The sequence below is a fragment of the Carya illinoinensis genome, chromosome 9 (assembly GCF_018687715.1).
Source record: "Carya illinoinensis cultivar Pawnee chromosome 9, C.illinoinensisPawnee_v1, whole genome shotgun sequence".
Taxonomy (NCBI): domain Eukaryota; kingdom Viridiplantae; phylum Streptophyta; class Magnoliopsida; order Fagales; family Juglandaceae; genus Carya; species Carya illinoinensis.
Window position 1 is genome coordinate 12,119,404 of NC_056760.1, and position 24,868 is coordinate 12,144,271.

Consider the following 24,868-nt stretch of genomic DNA (forward strand, 5'->3'; position numbering starts at 1 on the left):
GCTAAAATATTAAGAATGAATTGGAGTAGACCTCAATGTAAGCATAAGTTTGGCCGAGGATATAGGGATATGCTCCATGCAAATTTTTTATTATTGTGGTTTCGACATATGTTGCATTTTCTTGCTTTAGTGCCAGAATAAGACAAGAACATATGAAAAAATGCAGAATCAACCCCTCCCAAACCCAATATCTTATCAATATGTGCATCCTCAAACTCAATATAATCATCACCACCACTGCCTGGTTCAATAACTATATGCGTATATGAAAAGTTGATAAACAAAAAATTCTATCCACACTAATTTTACAACCTACCTTAGACAGAATTCACCCGTTGAGTGCTCTATAGTCAAATGCACCAACACCAAAGCACAAACAATTCCAGTTAAGAAAAATGCACTCCACACTTTTGACAAAATTGTTATGAAACATTAAAGGGGAAACATACTCAAGTTTGAATTGAGATCGATGCTTACCCGATAAGAGCGCGTCCTCGGAGCCATGATTGATAATCTCTTGATGGTAAGAGTTCAGTGCCGATGCTTGACTATAGAGGAGCTAGCTCTGCTTCCATAGTAAGATTATGGTGGAGCATCTACATTTCGGCATGATGGACTTATATAGGAAACACAATAGCAAACAAGAACCAAATGTTTTTCAAGTCTACCCCTATGGAGATGATGCTCAAAGAAATGAGAGATTGGAAATAAAGTTGAGTGTAGATGGAAATAAAGTAGAGTGCAGATGGCAGAGGATCAGTTTGACTGAAGAAAAAAAAAACTCATGTGCACGTTCTATTCATTTACCACACCGATTACAGAATCTAGATGGTTGTAGCAGTTCAGATGAAGATTTTAGATTAGCTATCTTTAGGAATTGTTGCTGCACGAGGGTTGCAGATTTTAATTGGGGTTGACAGTGGGTTGTTTTCCATTTACATAGTAGGTTGCCGTTAGCCCTTATCTCCTGTTGAAGCTGCCGACTGTGGGGGATGATCGGAGACCATTCTTGTTGAAATCTGCTTCCAAATTTTATTTTGGTTCCTTAGATGTTTGGCTGATCCTTTGTCGCATGAAGCTGCTTGAAATCTTGTGCAATTTTTGAGGAAATGGTTGTGACAGACGGATTGGGAAAGAAGAAGACATGAAAGAGAGAGGGAGAGACGAAGGAGATGGAATTAATGGGAAAAAAAAATTTCAAATCACAAATAAAGACGTCAGGAATCTCTGTGTTTTGTCAGTAGAGTTATATCCAGATAAAGTAAACTCACTTGATTTTTACATGGACTCAACTTAGCTTTGCGTTTGGATAGTTGAACGGGTTAAAAAGTGGACTGCACTTAGTGCAATTAAGTTTGGTTATGGAACCAAACGGGGTCTTAAGTATCGACCTCCTCGAGCTCAGTTGAACACGAGCCCAGATCTAACATGTTGGGTCTTTTTTGCATTCTCTTTTATTTTTTATTTTTTATTTTTTTGTCTTATGATTGCTGATCTGCATCTATTGTAATGGCGTTTATGTTAGCTTGGTTCTCCCATCTCTTACCTCGAATAGTAGTAGTACTCTTGTAGTCTCGAATCTAAATTCAATGCAATCCTTGATTTTTTTTTTTTTTTTAAAGCATAATAAAGCATTGAAATGCGATGGAAAGAGGTAAACATATTAATTCCCAGCTTCTAACTCACTAGAAACTGATCAAGTTCGCAATCTCCAATGTAATGTTTGTTCATAATAACTCTAATTCGCAATAGGCTTCATGTAGTGATCTGTTTTTGTTCGACTCAAATTAAGCTTTACCTTAATTAATAAGTTCTTATCCATATATTGCTACCTATTGATTACATTACACGCATGGATGATGGATTTATCACTACATAAGGAGAAATTGATATCATCGAGAATTATGCAACACCAAGATGTTTTTTGTACTTGGCCTTGCAAATAAGGATAATATATGCTATTCCCATGTAAAAAAAGTCACCGATAGTAGCCACTGATTCTTTCTTTTCTTTTTTTTTTCTTTTTTACTTAGTAATTAAGAAAATATTTTTAAATAATATTATGAATTTTAAAAATATATATATTTAAAGATATAAAAAAAGTGTATGACAAAGAAAAGGAATAGGGTGGCCACTATTGTGGCTTTTATCTGTTGTTGTAGCATGATCCAGCAGACAAACAAAAAATTTGACAGACAATACTAGTGAAAGCAACTCTTGCTTTTAAGCGGCAAAAAGATAACGATCGATGTGGCCGGATGGTGTCCAAGCAGCTTAGCTAGCTAGCTCTCCAACGAATGTGATCATCATTTGGCTCATAGAATTACGTCGAACATCATGTCTATCAACCATCATCAATTCCTTTGAAATTTGCTGCATGCATGATATTAATGTATGGCCCATGATCTATAATATCGATCATTGATCCCGGCCAAATTCTCGATTCCCAACCAGGAAATAACTCATGATACATGCGATCTTTAGTCCGAGTCAAAAGCAAGTGCATTATATGATATGTAAAGAAATGATTGATTGAAAACATCCTCTAATCTTCTTTTCTTCACAATAATAAAGAACCATAAAATTAAGTAGCACGTACAACTACAGAAAGTAAAAATTTCATAGATAAACCACTAATTTCATGATTTAAAAGTAGTCGTTTCAACTCATAACAGCAATTACTACGAAAATCAACAGCGAATTGTCAACCGACATTAAATCATCCCACCAATCTTATTACTTTATCTTCTTTATCTCTTTCCTTCTGAACAAGCAAAGAAAAACATATGCGCGCACCCATGACAGATGCAAAAAGAAAGGCTAATAATTATGATCACGGCCATATATGTGCGGCGTTCACTCCCATTTACATGATTGTGCATCCCGATGTGTTTTCTTCATTGAAATAGTCACAAGGGACGTGGCCGGTTGGCCTGTAATAACCTCCACCATAACTATCATATACCGGCCTTCCATAGCCCTCATGACCATGACCGTTAAAGCATGGCCCCCCGCCACGATCCTCATAACATGATGAACAACACGTCCCAATTGGATAACCGGGCGGTAGTACTGGATAACACGGCACGACGACGGGAGGATTGGGTGCCGGTGCCGGTTCTTTAGGCTTTTCAGCTGGTGGCTTGGGAGGATCCGCAGGTTTCTCCTTTGGCTTCTCAGGCTCTTTCGGCTTCTCAGCTGGCTTGGGAGGATCCGCAGGTTTCTCCTTAGCCTTTTCGGGTTCTTTCGGCTTATCAGCTGGCTTCGGGGGCACTTTGATCTCAATGCTCTTAATGGAATCACCACCCTTGCAGATAATCTTTTGCTTAATCTTTTCGGGAGAGCAGCATACAACTTTGATCATCACCAAGTTTTTCTTCTCGTCATACATCTGGTCTTGTATTTCTCTTGTTCGCAAAATTCAACACCACATATATAATAACTCAGTCTTTTTCTTTTTGGTTTAATTTACTGCTCAATTAGGAACCACGCTAGATAACAACTTAAAGCACTCGCGTCGTACAATCATCCACATAATATACTAGAGAAAGACTAGGAGAGAGAGAGAGAGAGAGAGAGAGAGAGAGAGAGAGACTCACGAGGGATTTTACATAGAATCCTCTTCACCTTCTTGTAGCAGCGATGGCACTGAAGGTCAACCTCGAGCAACATTATTGTAGTAACCTGTAAGAGTAGACAAACTCTAAGAAAACAAGAAAACAAAAACAAAATCTCTGAAAAGCAAATAGCAATCTGTCGATCTGCCTACGACAGAATCAAAGCACAGGTTTTGACACAAAAGATGGGTATGTGAAAATAACGAAGATCTATCTGGAAGCCAAAAACAAAGTAACATTTTAGAGGACAACCACAAAAAATTGAAGATCGGATCATAATATCGAATGGGTATTGAGAGGCAAAGAGTGGGAAGTTACAAAATTTACGAACCTTTTCCCCCATGGTTGGCTGGCTGTTCAGATCTCAACCTGAGACAAACACAAATACGAAGAAGACTTTTTTTTTATCGAGCAACTAAAGTGAAGGTGTGGAACAGACTGCACTGAAGTCGCCAGAGCGCGAGATATCAAGACATCAGAAGTTAGCCCAAAAGGCCTCTTAAGAAGCATCATATTTCGTACATCATATTTTTCCATCGAAAAAAAAAAGAAGCATCATATTTCGTACATCCAGAAAAAAAATGTCATATTTCCACACTTAGAGCCAATGGGATGTAGACACGTAAGTTTCCGACGTTGAATCTTATGGCCTCACTACTACAAGATTGTCTTTATGATAAGGTGAGATCCGGTGTACGTGGCAGCTTTGATTGCTGACTCTCCAATCTCGTATTTGCAAGTGCAGGCTTTGATTGACGGCCACCTTCCATCCAATGCATCCATTATTAATCAAACCAAAAACTATACGCTAAGGTACATAGTTTGTTCAGATTCAATTATTGTGCCTGCAACCCAGTACGGGAACCGTACACGTGTCCCTAGACCAATTTTCATCCACCTTGGAGTGTGGCTAAAGTTTGGGTCGACTTTCCCGGCCATTAAGTCGTGTCCAGTATTTAATTAAAATATTACAGGCTCTGATTACACCAATTGCTACATGCCATCTTCAAGCAAGCAATCTGCGCCCACAGAATCGTCCTAAATATTCGTGGGTTCTAGATATATAAAAGTGTTGATGCGTGCGAGCGCGAGCTTTTCTTTAGAGGCCGACATGCAACCTAATACCAAACTCTACACTTGTGGGGTACCTTACCTTCTTGGGTATGTAGCTGTCAATTTTAAATGCGAGATATGTAGTAGGTTACGGATCTTGATATGCCTTTATTTGTTGGGGAAGGCAATCAAGATTCAAAGCTATAGACCACGGATTAAGTACTATTTATCACCAATATCCTATTGTAATTTATCATGTAATTGAGATGCATGCAGCAGTACTAGTACTGCATATTAATTAATCTGGATCATGTATTCGGCAGAATCGGCACATGCATACCCATTATCATACGTACAATTATCATATAAGGGAGTTTTAATACATACACTTGATGCGCATATATGTAACGTACACTCCGCCTTTGGCCCTTTATTTATGTCTTAAACCATACATATGTTTATGTATGCACGGGTGACTATGTAGTGATAGATAGACCATCTATTTCGATCCTTGACAGGGCTTCAGAGGTCAGCATGCATGTACCAAGTCGTATAGGAGGCCCCAGTTATGAGTGCTGAGACAAGGCTGTCCAACCTCATCCAGCCATCCAACCATCCAACATAAAAATGCAATTAAATTATATATGATCTCCCGGCCACTCATTACATTTACCTAATTTTCTCCAATTTGTAAATGCAGTACTGGATGAATGATCTTCAATGTCTGGCCTGATCATTTCCTAGCTACTCGTGCGTACTTAATTACTGTCCTTTCTAATTTTCTTACCTTTCCATGTACCTACTTCATGATCCTTGAAAAACTGATAACCATAGCAAGCATAATAATCTAAGATAAAGTGCGTGCATTGACTTTTGTCATTATGGAAAACGATATGGAAAATGATAAGATGACTACCCTATTTATAATTTTTCTACAACCTTCTAAAAATATAATAATTTTTTAAATATTTATTTTAATTTTGATTTTAATTTGATGTGGTTGATATTTGTAAAAAAATATTATTTTATTAATAAATTATAAATAAATTGTAATTAGATTGTACCATCTTCCAAACAATACCATTTGTCATTTTTGTTATCTGATGATCTGTTTCAGTGTGTCGTACAGTTTTCGTACTATCTTACTATCTAGGAGACTGAGTCCTGGGCTGGGCTAGGCTAGAAAAGTCGGTACCAAGCTGCAGGCCCCGCTTTTAGGTGCTGAAAGATGGTTCCGGCCATGTACAACCCCAGCCAGCCCATCCAATTGTCCACCACAAAATGCAACAGAATCTTCATGAATTAGACCATTTTTGAAAGAGGCCTTCTACGTACAATTGCGTGTTGCAAGCGGCAGGGAATTGGCTAACGTTATCTCAGAAAATAATAATAATAATAATAATAATAATAATAAAAAAAGATCTAAAAGCAAAAATAATAAAGAATAGAAAGTAGATGGGCAGGCTGCAGGGGATGGATGGATGATGCCATATATGATCGACAGTTTAGAGTGCTGGAGGGTGTGGACACTTGGTACAACTCAGAAAGCAAAGGAAAAAAAAAAAAAAAGTAAAACGCTGAAAGACGGAAAAGGAAACCAAAACAGAGCATGCTTATCGAAGAGAAATTTTATTTCTTTTACAATTTCGTCCATCATCTGATTCATCTCTTCGGATAGTTTCTTTTATAAATTTTATCTATCGTCCATCATTTCTTCCATCACAAGAAAACCCACTGATCAAGCTATTTTGTATAACTTGTCTGATCTTTGCAGGTATTTTCATGGGTCACGAACTCCACCATGTGGTTCATTTTGCAAGAAGCCGTAAGCAGCTGCTGAGCTGGTTTTCTTCTTCATGTGAGTATTTTTGTAGGTATTTTCTACTGGTTCATCTTTGTGGGGGTGTGGGTCATCTTCGCATAAGAAAAACGATGAAGGATTGTTGAAGAAGGATTGTACATAGAAGGATTGTTAAAGAAAAACTCTGAAAAAAATCTGTATTTTCTACTGATTCATCTTCGTGGGGGAGTATTTTCGATTGTATGTAGAAAGATTGTTGAAAAAAAACTCTGAAGAAAAATCAGTATTTTCTACTGGTTCATCTTCATGGGGGTGTGAGTCATCTTTGTTGGGGTCATCTTCATGGTGAGGACTTACGAACATAGTGAAAATGGTTATAAGTTTCGTAGCCTAAAAATGAAATGATGAAAGGGTTAAAGTTAAAATGGTGCATAGCAATTTTTGACACATCAGCAAAGCTATTTGTATGCCGTTTGCATTAGACGACTATATTTAGAATTTTTCTTTTCGAAATGTATGGAATGGGATCTACAATGTCATCTCTTGCTAGGCACTTACTCTTTTTTTTCCCCTTTAATTTATTTCTTTTAGATTTCTTAGGCTTATCAACTTTGGAAATTGATTGTGAGGTGTCAGAATTACAAGAAATAATATTATTCATTATTTCAGATTTTATTATGCTAGTTATCTGTCATTGTGGTACATTATAAATAGTTGACATGCAAAATTACTAAAAATTTATTAATCATAACAAGATTTATGATACGTTTATATATGCATAAACACTACACAATATGTGCATGGATATAATAGATATGTCATTCGGAGAAAAATCACCATACCTCATTACAAACTTAACTATTAAGCCTAACTATTAAATTTGATTAAGGCAACATTTGGATATTGAGCTCAGCTCAATTGAACTAAGTTGTTTATGAATAATAGTGAGTTGAGAAGGTGGAATGACTTATATGAAATCCATCTAAAATGAATTTAAATGTATTTAGATATTAGGATGAGTTTAGTACTATTTATGAAAAATTAAAAAAAAAAATTATGAATCTTAAAAATGTGTTGAGTTGAAAAAAGTTATAGGTCTTACGTGTAAAAAAATTTTGAGTTGAGATGAGTTTAGTAATTTGAGAGTTGAGTGTTTAAATGTTAGACTCAACTTAAAATTAGACAGAACTAAATTAATCTCACCTGAATTTTACAACCAAATGCAATCTAAATGATAAATCCTTAGTCTTTATTATCATAGAATCTTGCATGTTTCTCTCTTTGGTAGCCACACTCTTCTGTCACCGTTCAATAACTTAACAACATGCATCAAGACAGGTTAATTCAACTTATAACTCGTGACAAAATCTCGCATCTAAAATTAATTATTACTAATCTAATATTTACTAAGAAATTATTAAGCAATCTCCAAATACAAATTATATAATAGTCTTGGGTGAGATTTGGCTAGTGAGTAGAGATGAAAGTTAAAAATTGAAAAAAATATTGTTAGAATATTATTTTTTAATATAATTATTGCTTAGAGATTTGAAAAGTTGAATTGTTTATTATATTTTGCATGAAAACTTTAAAAAATTATAATGATTAGATGAAATGAGTTGAAATCTATTCTAAATCTAAATGGAGCCTGATCAATCACGATATAAAATAATATTAAAATTGTTTTATGATATTAATATTTAATAATATGATAAATCAAGGCCTCGTTTGGTCATATATATGAGATGAGAATTATGTAAATAATAATGAAATGATTTGAGTTAAGATGTTTGTTTAGATTTTGAAAAATGAAAGAGAAAAAATTGAATAAAAAAACTATAAAATTAAAAGAAGGTTAGGAGAATCTTTTTAGCAAAAACTTTATATGTAGTCACTTTTGCATATTCCTTGCGCATTCTACTAATGTGATTGACTGCATCACATTTTTTTAATATAAAATAATTGTTTTAGTCAATCATATCAGTAAATGGCGTAAAGATTATGTAAAAATGATTGTATATAATATAACTCTTAAAGTAATTATAAGATGAGTAATACTATATACAATTGTATAATACGTAAACGTCACACAATTCATTTGATAAAAAATGAGATTCATTATTAAAAAATTAATTTTTTTCATGTGAATTCTAAATTTACTCACTTTTTTTTAAAGAATTATACAAAATTTGTGCACTCAACGACTGCAAATATCATTTCTCTTAATGAGTTAGAGACCTTATATTTTTAGGCCTAATTTGATTTTACAAAATTTTCAAACTATCATATTACATCTCATTTCATCTCAACATCTAAACATTTTTTAATTTATAATTATTAAAATTTTAATTTTTTATTTAATTATTATTTAATCATGATAACTTTCTCAAAATTTTAAATAAAAAAATTTAATTTTTTAATTTTTAAAATAAAAATAATATTAGAATTCAAAAATGCTATTAAGAAGCCTTCTATTTGAATACATCTCGCACACCCTCTATGTCAGCTGCTGTAAATTGTCGATTCAGCCCTTAAAATTCATTTATTTTTCTCGACCAACTCAAGAGGACTTCTGGGCAGAGGCAAAGGGATCTCACCTGACACTTAGGGCTCTTCACGTTGGACGCTTAGATGGAAATCACAATTCGCGAAATCACCTATGCGAGAGGAAAGGGCTCTTCACCTATGTGAGAGAAAATCGCGAAATCACCTAGGGCTCTTGTATTTGTTGCTATTTTCCGTGGGTAGCTGTTAAGGTTTCTTTTCGGCAAGGCATCTCTCCTCAACTGTTCGACGGAAATCACAAATTGAAAAGGGCTCAGAGAAGACAATCTCCTTCTTACAAACTCACAGAGAGAGAAAGATAGGTGACCACCGCTAGGGGTGAAGTTCCACCATTGCCATTTTAGCAACTTTCACGTTCCGTCGAGCAATGTGAGAGTATTCTATCTCCCTACGAAAGGCTAGCCTTGCAGGAATCCAATCGGGGTCAGTTGCTTGGGAGGCAATTGCTACGGATGCTTCTCAGAGTGGTCTTCTGTATTGTTATTGTACATCCTTTTCTGGGTCGTTAATTACGCCTGGTCTTATCCACACTTGTGATATACAGCTGCAGAATATCGTGTGTGAGAGAGGGAAATATGGTTGCTGAACTCACGAAGAGAAGAACCTGTGCGAGAATTTTGTAAACTTCCGTTTTCTTTTCAGAGAAGAACAGCCCAAGAAGGACTTCTTGTGGGCTCCATCAACATCACTCCTCCACGTCAGCCGGTGTGCGGAGTGTGCTTACGTAAGGGGCTTCTTCGTAGCAGGCTTCCTTAGAAAATCGCCATTTCTGAGAACAAGTCGAGCAATGCGATGGAAGAATCTAGGGTTTAGGGGCTTCTGTTTACCCCTCTTCTTGAACAACGAACCAGCTAAACTCGGCAAAAGTGAAGTCTGCATCAGTCGCTTCCATTGATGAAGCGTCAGATGGTGGGTATGAGTCATGACTGAGCACAAGTAGAAAGCTTTTTGCTCTTCGCTTTAAATTTTGCTCAGGCTGCTGCTCAGCGTTAAACCGGAAGGTAAGCGGATTCCTTGTCTATGTAGAAATTGCCGCACTTCTATCCTAGTCATAATAATCCTCTTCCACAGATGTTTGTGATTCATGCTTCGGGTTTCTTTTCATAATATAGAAATTATTGGGAAAGGAAATGGATTCTTCATCGGGAATTTTGCCCACCGCCGGTCTGAGGATTACTTTTCTTTTTTTCGTGAAGGAAATTGGTTCTTCATAGGGATATAGACAATCTCAATTGGTTCTTATGATAAAATATGTAAAATCCCCCAAATGTTGGTCAAAATGAGAAGTGTTTCATTTTTCTGATGAAAAAGTTTTATTAACAAAGCGTTTCCTCTTTAATGTCTCACTCTCATGCCCATACTGGTAAAAACTCTGCAAATGATAAAAACTGCGAAGATTTTTTATCAAATTAATATGGTTCTATTGAGAAAGGAGGAGCTTATATGCTACAAGCGTTTTCGGACCACATAGGGGGTTGACTCAATCAAACCACTCCACTACAGCAGAACAAACCCTTCAACTTCAACCACTAAATATCAATCTAAAGTTTTCAAGGACGATAGAGAAAGCCCTAATGGACTCTCGGAATTCTTCCAACTTGATATTGCACCAGATTTGTTCTCACATTCGATTCCTAAAATGTTTTTACATTCGATTCCTAAAATGTAAAGATAGATTGAAACTGTTGGATAGAAGTAGGCTGTAGAATATTAAATTTTCATAACTAGAATGATGGGTGAAGTTGTGCTGTGAAAGCCCAAGTTTGCTTGTGTGTGTATGTGTTTTCTTTAGTAAGTTGAAGCCCATCATGTTGTTTAAGAGGATTTTGTTGTATGTGGGTGTATGAGAGACAGGCCCAACTTGTGTAAGTGAGCCCATAAGCTGAAAACAAGAGCCCAGCCCCTCCCTCTATACGACATCGTTTGGCCTAGGGATGAAAGCCTAAGATTTTTCGGTTTTACTTGCTGTGAAATCTCGTTGTGGTGTCCCCGCCAAAAGGGAACCGTAGATTTTGATGCAGATGATAGTTATGAGCTTGGAGGATCGGTTCCACCCGAGGAGTGAAGACTTGGGTACCTTTCCCTTATGTAGAATTGTTTGGTGTCTTCTTTTTAATTAGTTAGATGACTGTATAAAATTTTATGTCGGGAATTGGGAGACGGGTGGCTTATGGATTATTTTGTTAAGAGTTGTAATTTCAATTTCTGATACTATTAATTGATTGCCCCTATTTATTTTTCCACTGCAAATTCACTGTCCGCATTTATTAAGCATACACTATGTTTTCACGTTATGCGAGGGGTGTTTGATCCAAGCGGCCAACATCTCGGCGTCACGACTCCTGACTGAACACAAGTGGGGTTGAGGGCGCCACATGTGTTGCATATTTTTTATATAATCAATATTATGTTTCACACGATGTTACCTATAAAAAAAAATGTTTCACACTGTGTTATGTTTCACAGCATGCATACAAGGCCACTTCTTGCTCACTAGCATTAGGCAGTGAAATTTAAAAGCAGGTTGTTGCCCGCCCTTCATGCAGTTTGTTGTTTTATGGTGATTTTAATTAACCAAACTAGCTTGCAATAGGAATTGGCTAATTTGACCCAAAATCATGATCCATGGCATGTGCCTCTCAATAAAGTGCATTGCAACCTATCAAAAAAAATAAAGTGCATTGCTTCTCACAATGTAGGAATGCTTCACCTCTAGCTGAGCTCGAAGCCATGCAAGTTTTTTTTTTGGTCTTAGAGACACTTTGATTGTATTGGTAATATACATATCTCCCTTTTTGCTCATTTGATCTAAACTCTCTCTCTTTTTTTTTTTTTTAGTTCATTCCACTGTTGATATTTCAAGCCATGAGTGGTGGCAGACAAAGGACCCTTGGGAGTGGGGGTCAGCATTTATTGGACCACTTGAAGCGGATGAATGCAGAGAATCCGGCTTTCTTCTATGCGGTTCAGGGTGATAATGATCACACTGGTGGAAATATATTCTGGGCAGATGCAACATCCAGAATGAACTATTCATACTTTGGGGATGCCGTCATATTTGATACAACATACAAGATGAATGGGTATAGGGTGCCATTTTCCTCATTCACAGGGTATAATCATCACGGGCAGCCAGTGTTGTTTGGTTGCGCATTAATTATCGATGAGTCTGAGTCCTCCTACATCTGGCTATTTCAAACTTGGCTTCATGCAATGTCTGGACGCTGCCCTGTTTCTATAACAAGCGACCCAAACCCACTCTTACAAGTTGCTGTTACACAAGTTCTTCCTGAAACCCGCCACCGTTTATGTTTGTCTGCCATATTCAGAGAAACACGGGAGAAACTGGCTCATCTATATCAGTCACATCCTACTTTTGAAACAGAATTTAAGAAGTGCATTACTGAGACAGAGACAATTGATGAGTTTGATTCATGCTGGCAATCACTGCTGGAGAGATACTATATTATGGACAGTGAATGGCTTCAGTCAATGTACAATGCAAGACAACAGTGGCTACCAGTTTGCATGCGTGACACTTTCTTTGGAGAGATATCTAGAGGTGATGGAAGTGAACCTTTAAATTTGTTCTTCGATGGTTATGTGAATGTATCCACCACCATACAAATGTTGATGAAGCAATACGAGAAAGCTATAGCAAGTTGGCATGACATGGAATTGAAGGCAGATTATGAAACTACTAACACTAGCCCAGTTCTGAAGACACCATCTCCTATGGAGAAACAAGCTGCCAATCTTTATACAAGGAGAATATTCATGAAATTCCAAGAGGAACTGGTGGAGACACTTGCTAATCCTGCAACCAAAATTGATGACTCAGGAACTGTCGCCACATACCGGGTGGCCAAATTTGGGGAAGACCACAAAGCACACGCTGTGACTTTCAATTCTTTTGGGATGAAAGCTAATTGCAGCTGCCAAACGTTTGAGTATTCTGGAATTATTTGTAGGCATATATTAGCAGTTTTTAGAGCAAAAAATGTTCTTACTCTTCCATCTCAGTATATATTGAAACGATGGACAAGGAATGCCAAGAGTGGAGCTGTGTCGGATGAACATGCTTCAGAATTGCCAAACAGTTCTCAAGAATCTTTAACAGTGCGGTATAACAATCTACGTCAGGAAGCAATCAAATATGTAGAAGAAGGGGCAAAATCTATCCACATTTATAACGTGGCATTGGATGCTTTAAAAGAGGCAGCTAAGAAGGTTGCTGCTGTGAAGAATCAAGGTCCAGCACCTACCCAGGTTGGTACCCTGCTAAACGGTGGTGGGCATGAGTTGCATGCAAATCAAGGAAGTCAAACGGCAACATATCAGTCTACGGTTAGTTTCTCCCATCCAACAAGCTTATCTATATAAAGGACCCTCATTTTTATGTTTTTTTTTTTTTTTTCTTTCATAATTTATACTGCCGAACAGTTTCTTCCTTTAAAGACCTCCCTCCTCCCCCCCCCCCCCCCCCCCCCCCCCCCACACCCCCCCCAACACCTTCTCTCTCTCTCTCTCTCTCTCTCTCTCTCTCTCTCTCTCTCTCACACACACACACACACACACACACAGAGGCATGCACAAAATTGTCCTAAATAAGGATTTGTACCTGTTTAGATTGAGTGTCTAAATTGTTGGGGAAATAACACCACCCACAAACAACGATAGCGAGAAGACAGTGAAAATATAAATGTGGAAACACAAGAATCAATCACACGACACGAGATTTACGTGGTTTGGCAACATATTTATGTTCACGGAGCTGCAGTGGATTTTATTCAGAGGATATTTACAATACACAATGAGTTATAGGAGTTCTCCTCTCTACTCACAATCTCAACTCTCTCCGGAGGCTCTCTCTCTCTCTCTCTCTCTCTCTCTCTCTCTACTCATAGGCATCCCTTTTGTCATTTTCAGATTGAACAGTTTCTTCATTATGGACACCTTGTTATTACTTATAAAAAAAAAATGTGCACCTTGTTATTTGCAGACGGTTTTTCATACATACCAGACAAACCACAATGAGATCCACTATGATTTTCTCTTTAATAACGTTATGCGCCACTGATCTTGACAGGGTGAGCTATATAACCCCCAGAACCTGTCGATCTAACATTATGATTGGGCCATGTTAGATGGAGCTTCTTTCCCATAGAGGAAGATAGAGATTCTTCCCGTAAAGATAATCCTCGAACTGCATCCTCCAGTATCCGAAATCTGTGTCATCAAACTTCTTGATTCCAACCTCCACTTCTTCTCCAGCCATCGTTCTCTTTCAACCTTGAACCCTGAGCCTTGGAGCTTTGATATCAGTTGTTGGGGAAATAATACAACCCACAAACAACGATAGAGAGAAGACAGTGAAAATATAAATGTAGAAACATAGGAATAAATCACACGACACAAGATTTACGTGGTTCGGCAACATGCCTACGTCCATTGAGCTGAAGGGGATTTTATTCAAAGGAGATTTACAACAGACAGTGAGTTATAAGAGCTTCCTTCTACTCACAATCTCAACTCTCTATCTCTTGAGCTCCAAAATTACCGTTCCTCACTCTCTCGTTCAATCTCATAGTTTCAAACAAAATAACATACATATATATATATTAAATAGCAGAAAAGCCCTAAGGCGGCAACTTTTGGAATATTCGCTCTAGCAGAGTGTTGAGCACACCTCGAGTGAAGTTTTTGTCTAACATTTGCTCGACTGGTTTATCGAGCGAGCTCTCTGTCTGTTGTTCGCTCGAGCCAACAATTGAGTGCACGTCAAGCGAACTCTCAGGTTGAGCTTCCCTCGAGCCCAATGTCGAGCGAACTCTCTGATCGAGCTTCACTCGAGCAAGAGTCGAGCGAACTATTGGCGTGATGTCTTCTCAACTCACAACTAGGCTCCACATGGCCCAACATAAATGTGGTTCAAATTTTCAATAAATGAAACACGAATGTTTATGTATTGAGAATCTTGAAACTTTGGATATTATTTTTTGGATAATTTATTTTCTTAGAAAAGATTGAATGATTAAGTGTACTCATCGATTATATTACAGAAATTTGAAGATAATTGTTCCCTGTCTTGGCCTGCAAAACGTCCTTGTTTAAATGTATGGTCTATTGTCCAGCCTTTGAGGTCTAGCTCCAATGGCACATTTCCTCCTACAATAATTTGTTGGATGGTGAGATTGTGAATTCAAGAGCCAATTGGTGCGTGTGGTTTTACCAGTAAAATAGTAAAGAAGAAAAAAGTTATTTAAAGGCTTTCCATTCCTCTTTCTAGATAGAGAAGCTTTGCCTTCTCTCTAGAAAGAAAACCGATCCCTTCGAGTGATGTTGCCGGAGAGGAAGGTGTGAGTCTCGGCTTCACCTTCCTCTCAATTTCCTTTTCCTTTTCTTCTTCCTTTCCACTACCTTTTTGTGTATATGCTTCTATGGTCGTGTTTTTCCACCGGTTCTGATTTTCTTAGATATGGGCTTCTATGGTAGTGATGTTGCCGGACCACACATGGCCTTCATGCGCCGCTGTGCTTTGACAGCTCCACCGGCTACACGCGTCGTACCAACAGGCTCCCCACCCTCTGATCCTTCAGATCAGCTTTACCCCACCTCCATTCCACTGAGGCGTGGTCCAAAGGCATGGATTGACTATTCCGCTACTGCATATTTGCCCTTTCAATGCTAGTCTATCCAGGTTATTGTTTTCTCTAACCGGTGATACTGTGAAAGAGACTAAGGACCTCATCAACAAATACCTCAAGACTTTCAACTACAGTGCTTCCGTTTGCACCGCCTCCAATGGTGGTTTACGTTTAAAACGTCTTTTAAGATGGTACCCTCTTTGTAGGTCTGGGGTATAGACCAATTTCTTGGTCGACTTTTTTATTTCACCTTTTTTGCATTGTGGTGGTTGTTTTGGGGATGTTTTGTTAGGGAATGCCACCCTCTCTAACTTGTATCATCTTTTAATCTAATGAAGTTTGCTTGCTTAAATAAAAAATAAAATAAAAAAAGGGAAAGAAAAAAGTTATATGGTGTCTCCTTGTTTAATTGTATGGTCTCTTGTCTAGCCTTTGAGGTCTAGCTCCAACGGCATTTTCCCTTACAATAATGTGTTGGATGGTGAGATTGTTAATTCAAGAGGCAATTGGTGCGTGTGGTTTACCAAGAAAGGAAAGAAAAAGTTGTACACATATGCTATTGCTTCAAATAAATATGAATGCGTTGTAATGCAATTAAAAAGAAATGCAAACAGCGTTACAGATTCTCTGTAATGCATATCAGAAACTCAAAACATATCCTTGTGATAAAAAGACTATATTATCTGCTTGTGATGGTGATTGCATTTTCTATTAGATATAATTCATTAATTTGTTACTCAGGATGAGAAGGAAAAGAAAGTTCGCGAATTGACTGCAGATTTGGAGAACATTAATCGACGATGTGAAGTGTATCGAGCAAACCTGCTAGCCGTCCTGAGAGATATGGAAGAACAGAAGTTAAAGCTATCAGTGAAGGTTCAAAATGCGAGGCTTAGTTTGAAAGAGTGAAGGCTATACAAGAAGGAAATATTCGCGTCTTAATGTATATTTTCATGTACCAGTAGTTTTTTTTTTTTTTTTTTTTTCCTTTAAAAAAAAAAAATCTTTTTGAATTGAGCTTGGGAAGGGCATGGCTTCTGGTGGGTGAGGGGGAAGGTGGCGGATTTTAACTCATATTTTCGCCGTGCAGTTTAGAATCGTTAGAATGTATGTATGACAAAGATGTTAGATCATAGTCAGCTTTAATGGTCAAGTAGAAATTTTCGTAGCCAGCCGGAACAGAGACTCATTTCAACTTGTCTCAAACTAATTATTGATGGGATTTACTGCATTTTTTAACATAAAAAAATTTAAATTATCTCAACTTATTTCGTATATTTCAACTTAAAAAGTAAAATTTATATCAATTTAAAAAAAAATTAAATCTATCTCAATGGAATTTATAAAATATTATTATTCACAAATCAATTTAACTTATCTCAGCATTTAAACGTAGTCTTAAATTTCTTAAAATGAGTTTTAGATTTATGATACCACCTAGATAGCATTTTCGTATGTTGAAGTGTGAAGCCCCAGCCCCGAACCCGAACCTGCAACAAATTAGTTCTGTAACGTGAACATGCATGTGTTTCTGCACCTGTGGCAGTTTGCACAAGGTTATGAGTCCAAGTAACTGGAACTTGGAATTAATTTATTAAAACAGCGTGGAGAGACAAAATGCATGTGCCAGGAAAGGCAATGTAAAGGAACAGGCTTACCCAAAAAAAAATTGGAAATCAAATAGAAAGAACTGCACGTATAACTGCATTGCAACTTCAATAGTCATCTTTCACACAAATATTCATTTGTTTTTAAGATGGATCCTGCTACACTCACCGCTCCCAGCGGGAGCTACAGTTAGTGACTTTTAGTGTTATATTTTTTTGCTTTTTTTTTTAAATGTAATTTTTTAACATTTTTAAATTCACAATATCATTAAAAAATAATTTCTTAATTACGAATTAAAATAAAAAATAGAAAAAAAATTAAACTAGTCCCATGTGTAACTCTCAGCAGGAGCTACAAGTGGTGGGACTTATCCTTTTAAGATTAACTTTGGTGTTTGTTACAAGTCTGTAATGGTAACAGTAGGGACCAAAGCCACAGTGGGCTAGTTTAGGTAATAAGTATTTAGTAGTTGGGCTCAGCCCGTCGGTTAAGTGTTGGCCTGTGTTCACCTCTTTCATTTGCTTAATTGCATGTTATTGTTAATTGGGCCATGACCCACTTCTTACCTTGATAGACGTGTTAAGCTTAAATTATTTTACTTTTGCTTTAGTGTGTCGGCCCTTGGTACATGAATTGGTAAGGGGCCTCGTAGCATATGGAGTGAACGTCACTCTTGCAATGGTAAGCAGGATTTGAATGCAATTTTATTTCCTTTTTATCCTCGTCTTCTTCTTTGTTGGAGGTTGCTCCCTCGAAGTGAGCCATTTCTTAGTACATTTTTATCAAGCAGCTTCCGGTGTGATATGGTGTCACTATTTTTTGTAAGGCCTAAAATATCGAAAGAGAAGAAGAGGAGGTTGCTCCCTCGAAGTAAGCCATTTCTTAGTACATTTTTATCAAGCAGCTTCCGGTGTGTCATAGTGTCACTATTTTTTGTAAGGCCTAAAATATCGAAAGCATTGGTTAGAAAATTTAAAGAATCAAATTGATAAGAATGGTCATGTCTTTTTTTGAAGTTTTTTTTTTTTTTTTACTTTTTATTTTTATTTTTTATCATTAGCAACTCAATGAGTAAAGATTTTTAAAGAAATTAGACTAATCCTTTTAGTTCAATTTTACCTACATGATATATAGAGAGGTCTGGTGGTTGCATACCGCTTGTAACATGCATTTTATTATAAGATTTTATTTTATTTTATTTTTGCGCATACTGACGTGGCAGGGCGATCAGAGCTCTGCTAAGGCTCCCTTTTTTTCATTCGTGTGCGTTAGGGGTCAGCCTCCTGCCTACTCTTGTTCACTCTGTGGTGGCCTTTCGTTGCTGGTGGGTTTGGGATGGGGTCTCTTCCGACTAGTTTTGAGACTGTGGGGGGAGGTTTTGGTGAGGGTATGTGTGACGTCCCCAAATTCCATTTGGGATCGAACGGAAATTTGAAGCGTCGAGAAATGCAACACAAGGTTACCTGCCCCCGTTCATGACATATAAGATGCAATGTTCCTGACATTCATCTAACAATATGCAATATTCGCAGCGGATAATTTTTTTTTTCTTTAGCAATACTATGCACCAAATTGAAAATATCTCAAATGCTTAAAACATACTCCATACATAAAAACCTATTGAACAACTAAAATCACAACACTAGTCCAAAATAGTTATGATCCAAAAGTACTGGAGATGCAACTCCATCGTACAAGTAGTAATTTAACTACTATATTAACATTAACAACGCACCGTCGTTCAATCGACTGTGTCTAGTTGGTCAGCTCCTGATCCTCCTTCAGGTCCTGTAACAAGATCTACCATTCGAGGGGAATGGTAGTTGGGACTACCACAGTGAGATTTGATTTCAAATCTCAGCAAGTTAACAAAAACTTCCACACATGCTAATGATGCATGGATGACAGTAAAAGCATAAATGTATAATCAAATTCATAAATAATTAAAGCATAATTGACATAACTTAAATTGAAACATGAACTGAACTTGACTTAGTATGAACTTACTCTGAAACTTGAATTAACATGAAAAATACATACTCCACAGTTGTTGTGGCCCCATGTATTCTACGTGTAAATACATACTCCACAGTTGTTGTGGCTCCATGTATTCTACGCAAACTTGACTTAACATGAAAAATACATACTCCACAGTTGTTGTGGCCCCATGTATTCTATACAAACTGAATGTACTCAAAATGAAACGTGACTAGAAAACTAAAGGACTGGAGCCCTGACGTAACATAACTTGATTTGAACATAACTTGAAATACATGACCAACTTGAGATAGAAACATTTCGTAACATGGCATAACATATAATAGACAACATATTTAACATGACATACTTGTAATGTACAGTAATACATGACAGAATATATTATGTAACAGATAAAAATTGATAACAGAATAAATTCTGTATAATAGATAATTACGTGATAACTTGGTATGGCATGACATATATGATAACATACATACATACACTATAGTTCCTTTACTTAGCACACATACACAGTAGACTGCTAGTAAGTTAAAAGCTAACTTACCTCGATCTCCGCGTTTCTTATAAAACTTCAAGTGCGATCACGAGGAACTGTAATTAGTGATTCTAAAAGTTAGAACTAAATCACTAATAATTTGAAATATGGAAAATACTAACTTAAAGAGTAAAATTTTCATTTTACTCTCTACATGTGGGAAAATGACCGTTTTACCCATAACTTAAGAATTTTGCATACTAACTCCAAAAGTTTCCAAAATTTACATTTCTCATGTAAATTTTGTCCTAAACTTAAATATTAACTCAGAAAAATTTAAAACAAAACACAACTATGAAGAACACACTATGGTCGAAACATCCATAAGCCATTTCCCTTTATTTTTGTTGCAATTCCTTCCAACTTCAAAACTCATGCTTAAACCAAAATTTTGCAACAAACATCTTCCAATTCTAAGTTCAAAACCATACTTAAAACATCCATTTAGAAAAAGCTAATAATCAACACCAAACTTTTTTGTAAAAAGATCCAAGCACTTGAATCACAAGTTTTGACCTTAAATCAAAACATCTCCAAGAATTTCAAAAATCAAATCGTACTTCTAACATATTCATAATATCATCCTAACATCAACCATGCTTTAAATCATCAAACTAAAGTCACCAAAATCACTAAATAACATTTGGAGTTTTTGGTTTTACACTTAGTCCAAAAACAGGAATTTTTTCCTCAACTAGTTTTGATAAATCTCTTGATCTATGACTTATAAATATATGATCTTCAAACCAAACCATTACATGGTTTAAAAAGATGTCCTAAAACATATACAAGCTTCTAATTCAAGATCACATGGTTAGAAATTAACCAAAACATAAATTTAGCCAAGAATATCCACACTTTGGCTTATCTGAATATCTCTTTGCATAAAATTTCATATCTTTGAAACTAACATCAAATATCTTCAAAATAATAATATAACATGTATATAAGATGTTTATGATCCTCCAATAAAATTATCAAAGTCATTAGAATAGGTTTAGACCACCAAAGAGTTAAACTTTCTCAAAACAGAAACTGTTTTTCCTCTTCCAGTTTCTAAGTTTCTAAATCTAAGAACATCTTTCATCAAAACCTTTAATCATGCAAAAATCCTCAACCAATAGTCACATATACATGTTAACAATACTCCATAAAAATTTCGGACCAATATCTATCCATTAGCTTGGTCAAAAACTCCAAACTATAACATATTCTCCAGTTTATCTCCCAGAATGAACTTTTTATAGTTTACATAATATTTGACTGACCAAATGATCTTCAAATGGGGCAAATAAGATATCCATGTAAACTAGACTAAAAAAGGAATAACTTATATGAAGGAGACTTTATGATAAAACACTTACAACAGCTTCGAAATGGGCGTGCAAAAGATCTCCTAAAATCTGTCTGAGAGAGAGTGTTTGATAATCTTTTATTAGAAGGAGTAATTGAAGATAAGTTCATGGGTGCTGGCTGGACACATTTATGGACGAGATAAGGGAGGTGATAAGGCTGGAGTTGAGAGTTGAGTGTGGTTTTCTCCTACCCAAAATATCTATAAAAGATTATCTCATAATATTCTATCCAATAATATCTACAAAAATCAACTTAAGATATTTTTATCTAATAATATCTATAAAAATCAACGCAAAATATTTTTACCCAATAATATTCACAAAAATTACCTCAAGATATTTCTTTTTATCCAATAATATCTACAGTTTTGAATAGACGTTTTGTCCGAAAATATGAAAAAATGTTATTGCGCCATAAGACTTTAAATAATCCTCCGAGTCTAATGGCACAAATCATAATACATTTTAACACTTCTAACTATCTCCAATAATAAAAAATACATATCTCCAATAATCAAAAATACACTTCTGATACCATAGTAAATAATAACACTAACTATGTAGTTAGACAAAAACCTATACGATTAATGGATTCGTGAAAACTTATGGGTTTTTTCACGAGATTCCTAAAGTTAATAGAAATTTCACAATTGAATTTCTAGCAGGCTGTTACAGTATGGCTAAGCAGGAGATGTCTTTGGGTGCTAGGGGTGCGAGTTGGTCTTTCCTCCAGGCTCTACAACAGCCTTTGCTGATTGCTAAGTTTCATCTTCCGATGAGGAAGCTAGAGATGATTGACGGTGGTTTGGGCTTTGTGTTCACAAATGCAGAGATGAGTTGAAGTTTGCCTTGGTCCTAAAATTCCTCTTGGCGAGACCATTGATTGATTTTTTGAGGCGTCAAATTATTAAATCCTGGGGGTTTGTTAAGGTTTCAATGATCAATTTTATGGATGATTTCCATGTGTTACTTCACTTGGCAAATGAGAAGGATTATCTCCATGCTTGGGCGACAAAGGGGAGTGTTGTTGCTGGTTACCAGTTTCGTCTTTTCAACTGGTGGGTTGTTTTTTATGTCAAGAAGGAGTTGCCCATTGCTCCGCAGTGGATCTTTCTTCTTGGTTTGCAGCTTCATTTGTATAGGTTAGACTGTTTACAAATGATTGCTTCTCGGTTTGGTCGGATTTTGGTATTGATAATGCCACTTTGTATCAAATGAGAGCTACGATGACAAGATTATGTGTTGAGGTTGATCTCCAAGAGTAACCTATTGCGGGTTTTCCTTTGGTGATTGGCTAGAAAAGTCAGTTCTAGCAAAAAGGGGTGTATGAAAAAAGGGATTTTATTTTACTAAATGTTTCAGGCAAGGGCATATTGCTGTGGTTTGCAGGAGTGGAGAAATGTGTAAGAAGAATCTTGTGAGAAAAAGGGGCCGTATATTCCTTGGAAAGATGAGGAAGCTAAGGTATGAAAGAAAGCTGGTAAAAAAAAATGAGATGGAAAGAAGGGGGTAGGTAGTGAGGCTCGGATGTTATCTGAAGGGGAAAATATTAGTAACTTAAGCGATGTTTTGCCTTTTGAGAGGGAACTAGCGGTCAGGCAAGGTTCAATAAAGATGGGGTTGAAAATGATAATGCAGGGGTTGGGTTTGAGGAAGGGGAAGTGCGAACTCTAGATAAATTTACTGGTGAGAATGAGGGGTCTGTTTCGATTGAGGTGATGGAAGAACATGTTGTTGTGGCTGATGAAGGAGAGCAGGGTACCAAACTAGCGTTGGAATATGAATGTGTCCCTCCAGATTCTGATGTTGAAATTGCGAAACTTAACATATTTGAAGTGTTATCAAATGGTGATGGTGAAAATACCTCGAAATTTTAGAAGGATTATTGCTCAAATCCTGGTTCAAAATTGGTGCTGAGTGGTTTTGGGATAGGTGGTGTTAAAGATTCAGTGATAAGGAAGTCTCAAAGGCAAAGGCACACCCTAAAAAATTAAATTTATGATTGATAATATTGTAGTGTGGAATATTAGAGGGTTGGATACGTTAAAAAGAAGGGTACGAAAATTGGTTCATAAGTTTGATACCTCTATTTTGGTAATCTTGGAGCTGTTTCAAAATGTGGAAAAATTACAAAGTTGGTCTTGTTCTATCTAGTTCCCTAATTTCAGTTCTAACATAGAAGTAGGTGGCAAAGTTTGGGTCTGTTGGAAAGAAGATGTGGTGATGGATCTTGTTGGTATCTCTAATCAATCCATTACTGGCATTTTTTCTGGTAATGGTGTTGTTCTGTTAAAGACATTTGTGCATGCAAAGTGTTTTAAGCTAGAACATAAAGAACTATGGGATCATTTGAGTGGTATCTAAAGTGTTGGAGTTCCATGGGTGGTATTGGGTGATTTCAATATTATCAGGTCAGATGATGAGCGCATTGGTGGGAGGCCGAGGCCTATTGGTGTGATGGAGGATTTTAATGGGTGTATTAATACTTGTGGATTGGTTGATTTCAAGTTGCATGGAAAACAAATTTCAAAGTGTAATGGCCAATTGGAATAGGCACGAAGTTGGGCAAAACTTGATTGTGTGCTTGTGGACAACATGTTTATTTTCAAATTTGGTGACGCTTCAGTGCAATTGTTATGTCGAAAGACTTCTAATCATTCGCCAATTGTTTAAAAGCTAGTTTATGGGTTTTTGGGGTATGGTCCATCTCCTTTTCGATTTCAAAATATGTGACTTTCGCATGTTGATTTTTTGAAAGTTGTAGAAACTTCTTGGAATGAACCAATTGTGAGTAGTAGTGGGCTTTTTGTCTTAGATGAGAAATTGAAAAGGTTGAAGCATAAATTGTGTGAATGGAATAAAAATGTGTTTTGAAGAGTTGATGGTGTTATTCGGGAGTTGGAGGAACAAATTGAGATTCTAGAGAGGGTGTTACAAACAAATTTCTCTGAGGAGGTGGAAGATGAGTACTTGGTGTCAAAGGCAGAACTTGATATTTGGGTCAAGAGGGAAGAAACTCGATTAGCATAGCAAGCAAAGAAAAAGTGGACTTTAGAATGGGACCAAAATTCAAAATTCTTCCATGTTGTTATTGCGCAAAGGCGAAGGAGCTCTTGTGTGAAGGAGATGAGGCTTTCAGATGACCTAGTCCTGGATTCTCCAAAAAGAGTGCATGAGGAAGTTGTTGATATTTTGAGATTTTCCTCTCTCAAGAAGAAGTGGGTGAATTGCCAAACCTGGATTATTTGTTCCCTCACTCGCTATCAGAAGCCGATGGGAGGGGTTTGATGCTGGAACCATCAGAAGACGAAGTAAAAGGGGTTCTTTCTTCCATTGCTACAGACAGCAACCCCGGGCTTGATGGCTTTGGGTCTTCATTTTACTTGGCTTGTTGGAATTTTGTGAAAGATGATATTATGGGTGCTGTGAGGGAATTCTTTCAAGCTATGGAGCTTGTTGCGTCATATTCTAACGAGTTTACCAATTCATTTACTTTTGGTATTGCAGGTGCCTAAGGCTATAATTCGAAAGCTAAATGGTCTATTTACAGAATTTTTGTGTGAGGAGGAAGATGGTAGAAGCAAGAGAAATTGGAGAGCATTGAAGAAGTTGTGTTTACCAGTGGAGGAAAGGGAAATTGGGGTGAGAAATCTGGAAGAGGTACAAAGATCTTTGTTTCTGAAATT

General features: G+C 36.7%; 2 protein-coding genes across 3 annotated transcripts; one reads left to right on the top strand and one right to left on the bottom strand.

Annotated features, from left to right (window-relative positions):
- Positions 1–2,602: 2,602 nt before the first annotated feature.
- LOC122275071 (protein PYRICULARIA ORYZAE RESISTANCE 21) lies at positions 2,603–4,117 on the bottom strand. The gene is made up of 3 exons (XM_043084013.1): positions 3,949–4,117; positions 3,600–3,684; positions 2,603–3,405 (listed from the first exon to the last, which is right to left on the bottom strand). The coding sequence occupies exons 1-3, from the start codon at positions 3,958–3,960 to the stop codon at positions 2,867–2,869; spliced, it is 636 nt and encodes a 211-aa protein (XP_042939947.1). The 5' UTR covers positions 3,961–4,117; the 3' UTR covers positions 2,603–2,866.
- Positions 4,118–9,005: 4,888 nt separating this feature from the next.
- On the top strand, positions 9,006–16,855 carry LOC122276293 (protein FAR1-RELATED SEQUENCE 9-like). 2 transcript variants are annotated; one of them, XM_043085902.1, is made up of 3 exons: positions 9,006–10,037; positions 11,875–13,383; positions 15,532–16,385. In XM_043085902.1, exons 2-3 carry the CDS (start codon positions 11,902–11,904, stop codon positions 15,532–15,534), a joined length of 1,485 nt encoding a protein of 494 aa, XP_042941836.1. In that variant the 5' UTR covers positions 9,006–10,037; positions 11,875–11,901; the 3' UTR covers positions 15,535–16,385. The 2 variants fall into 2 exon arrangements, with proteins under 2 accessions (XP_042941836.1, XP_042941835.1); XM_043085901.1 differs by lacking the exon at positions 15,532–16,385 and adding an exon at positions 16,425–16,855 and having other exon boundaries at positions 9,008–10,037.
- Positions 16,856–24,868: the final 8,013 nt, after the last annotated feature.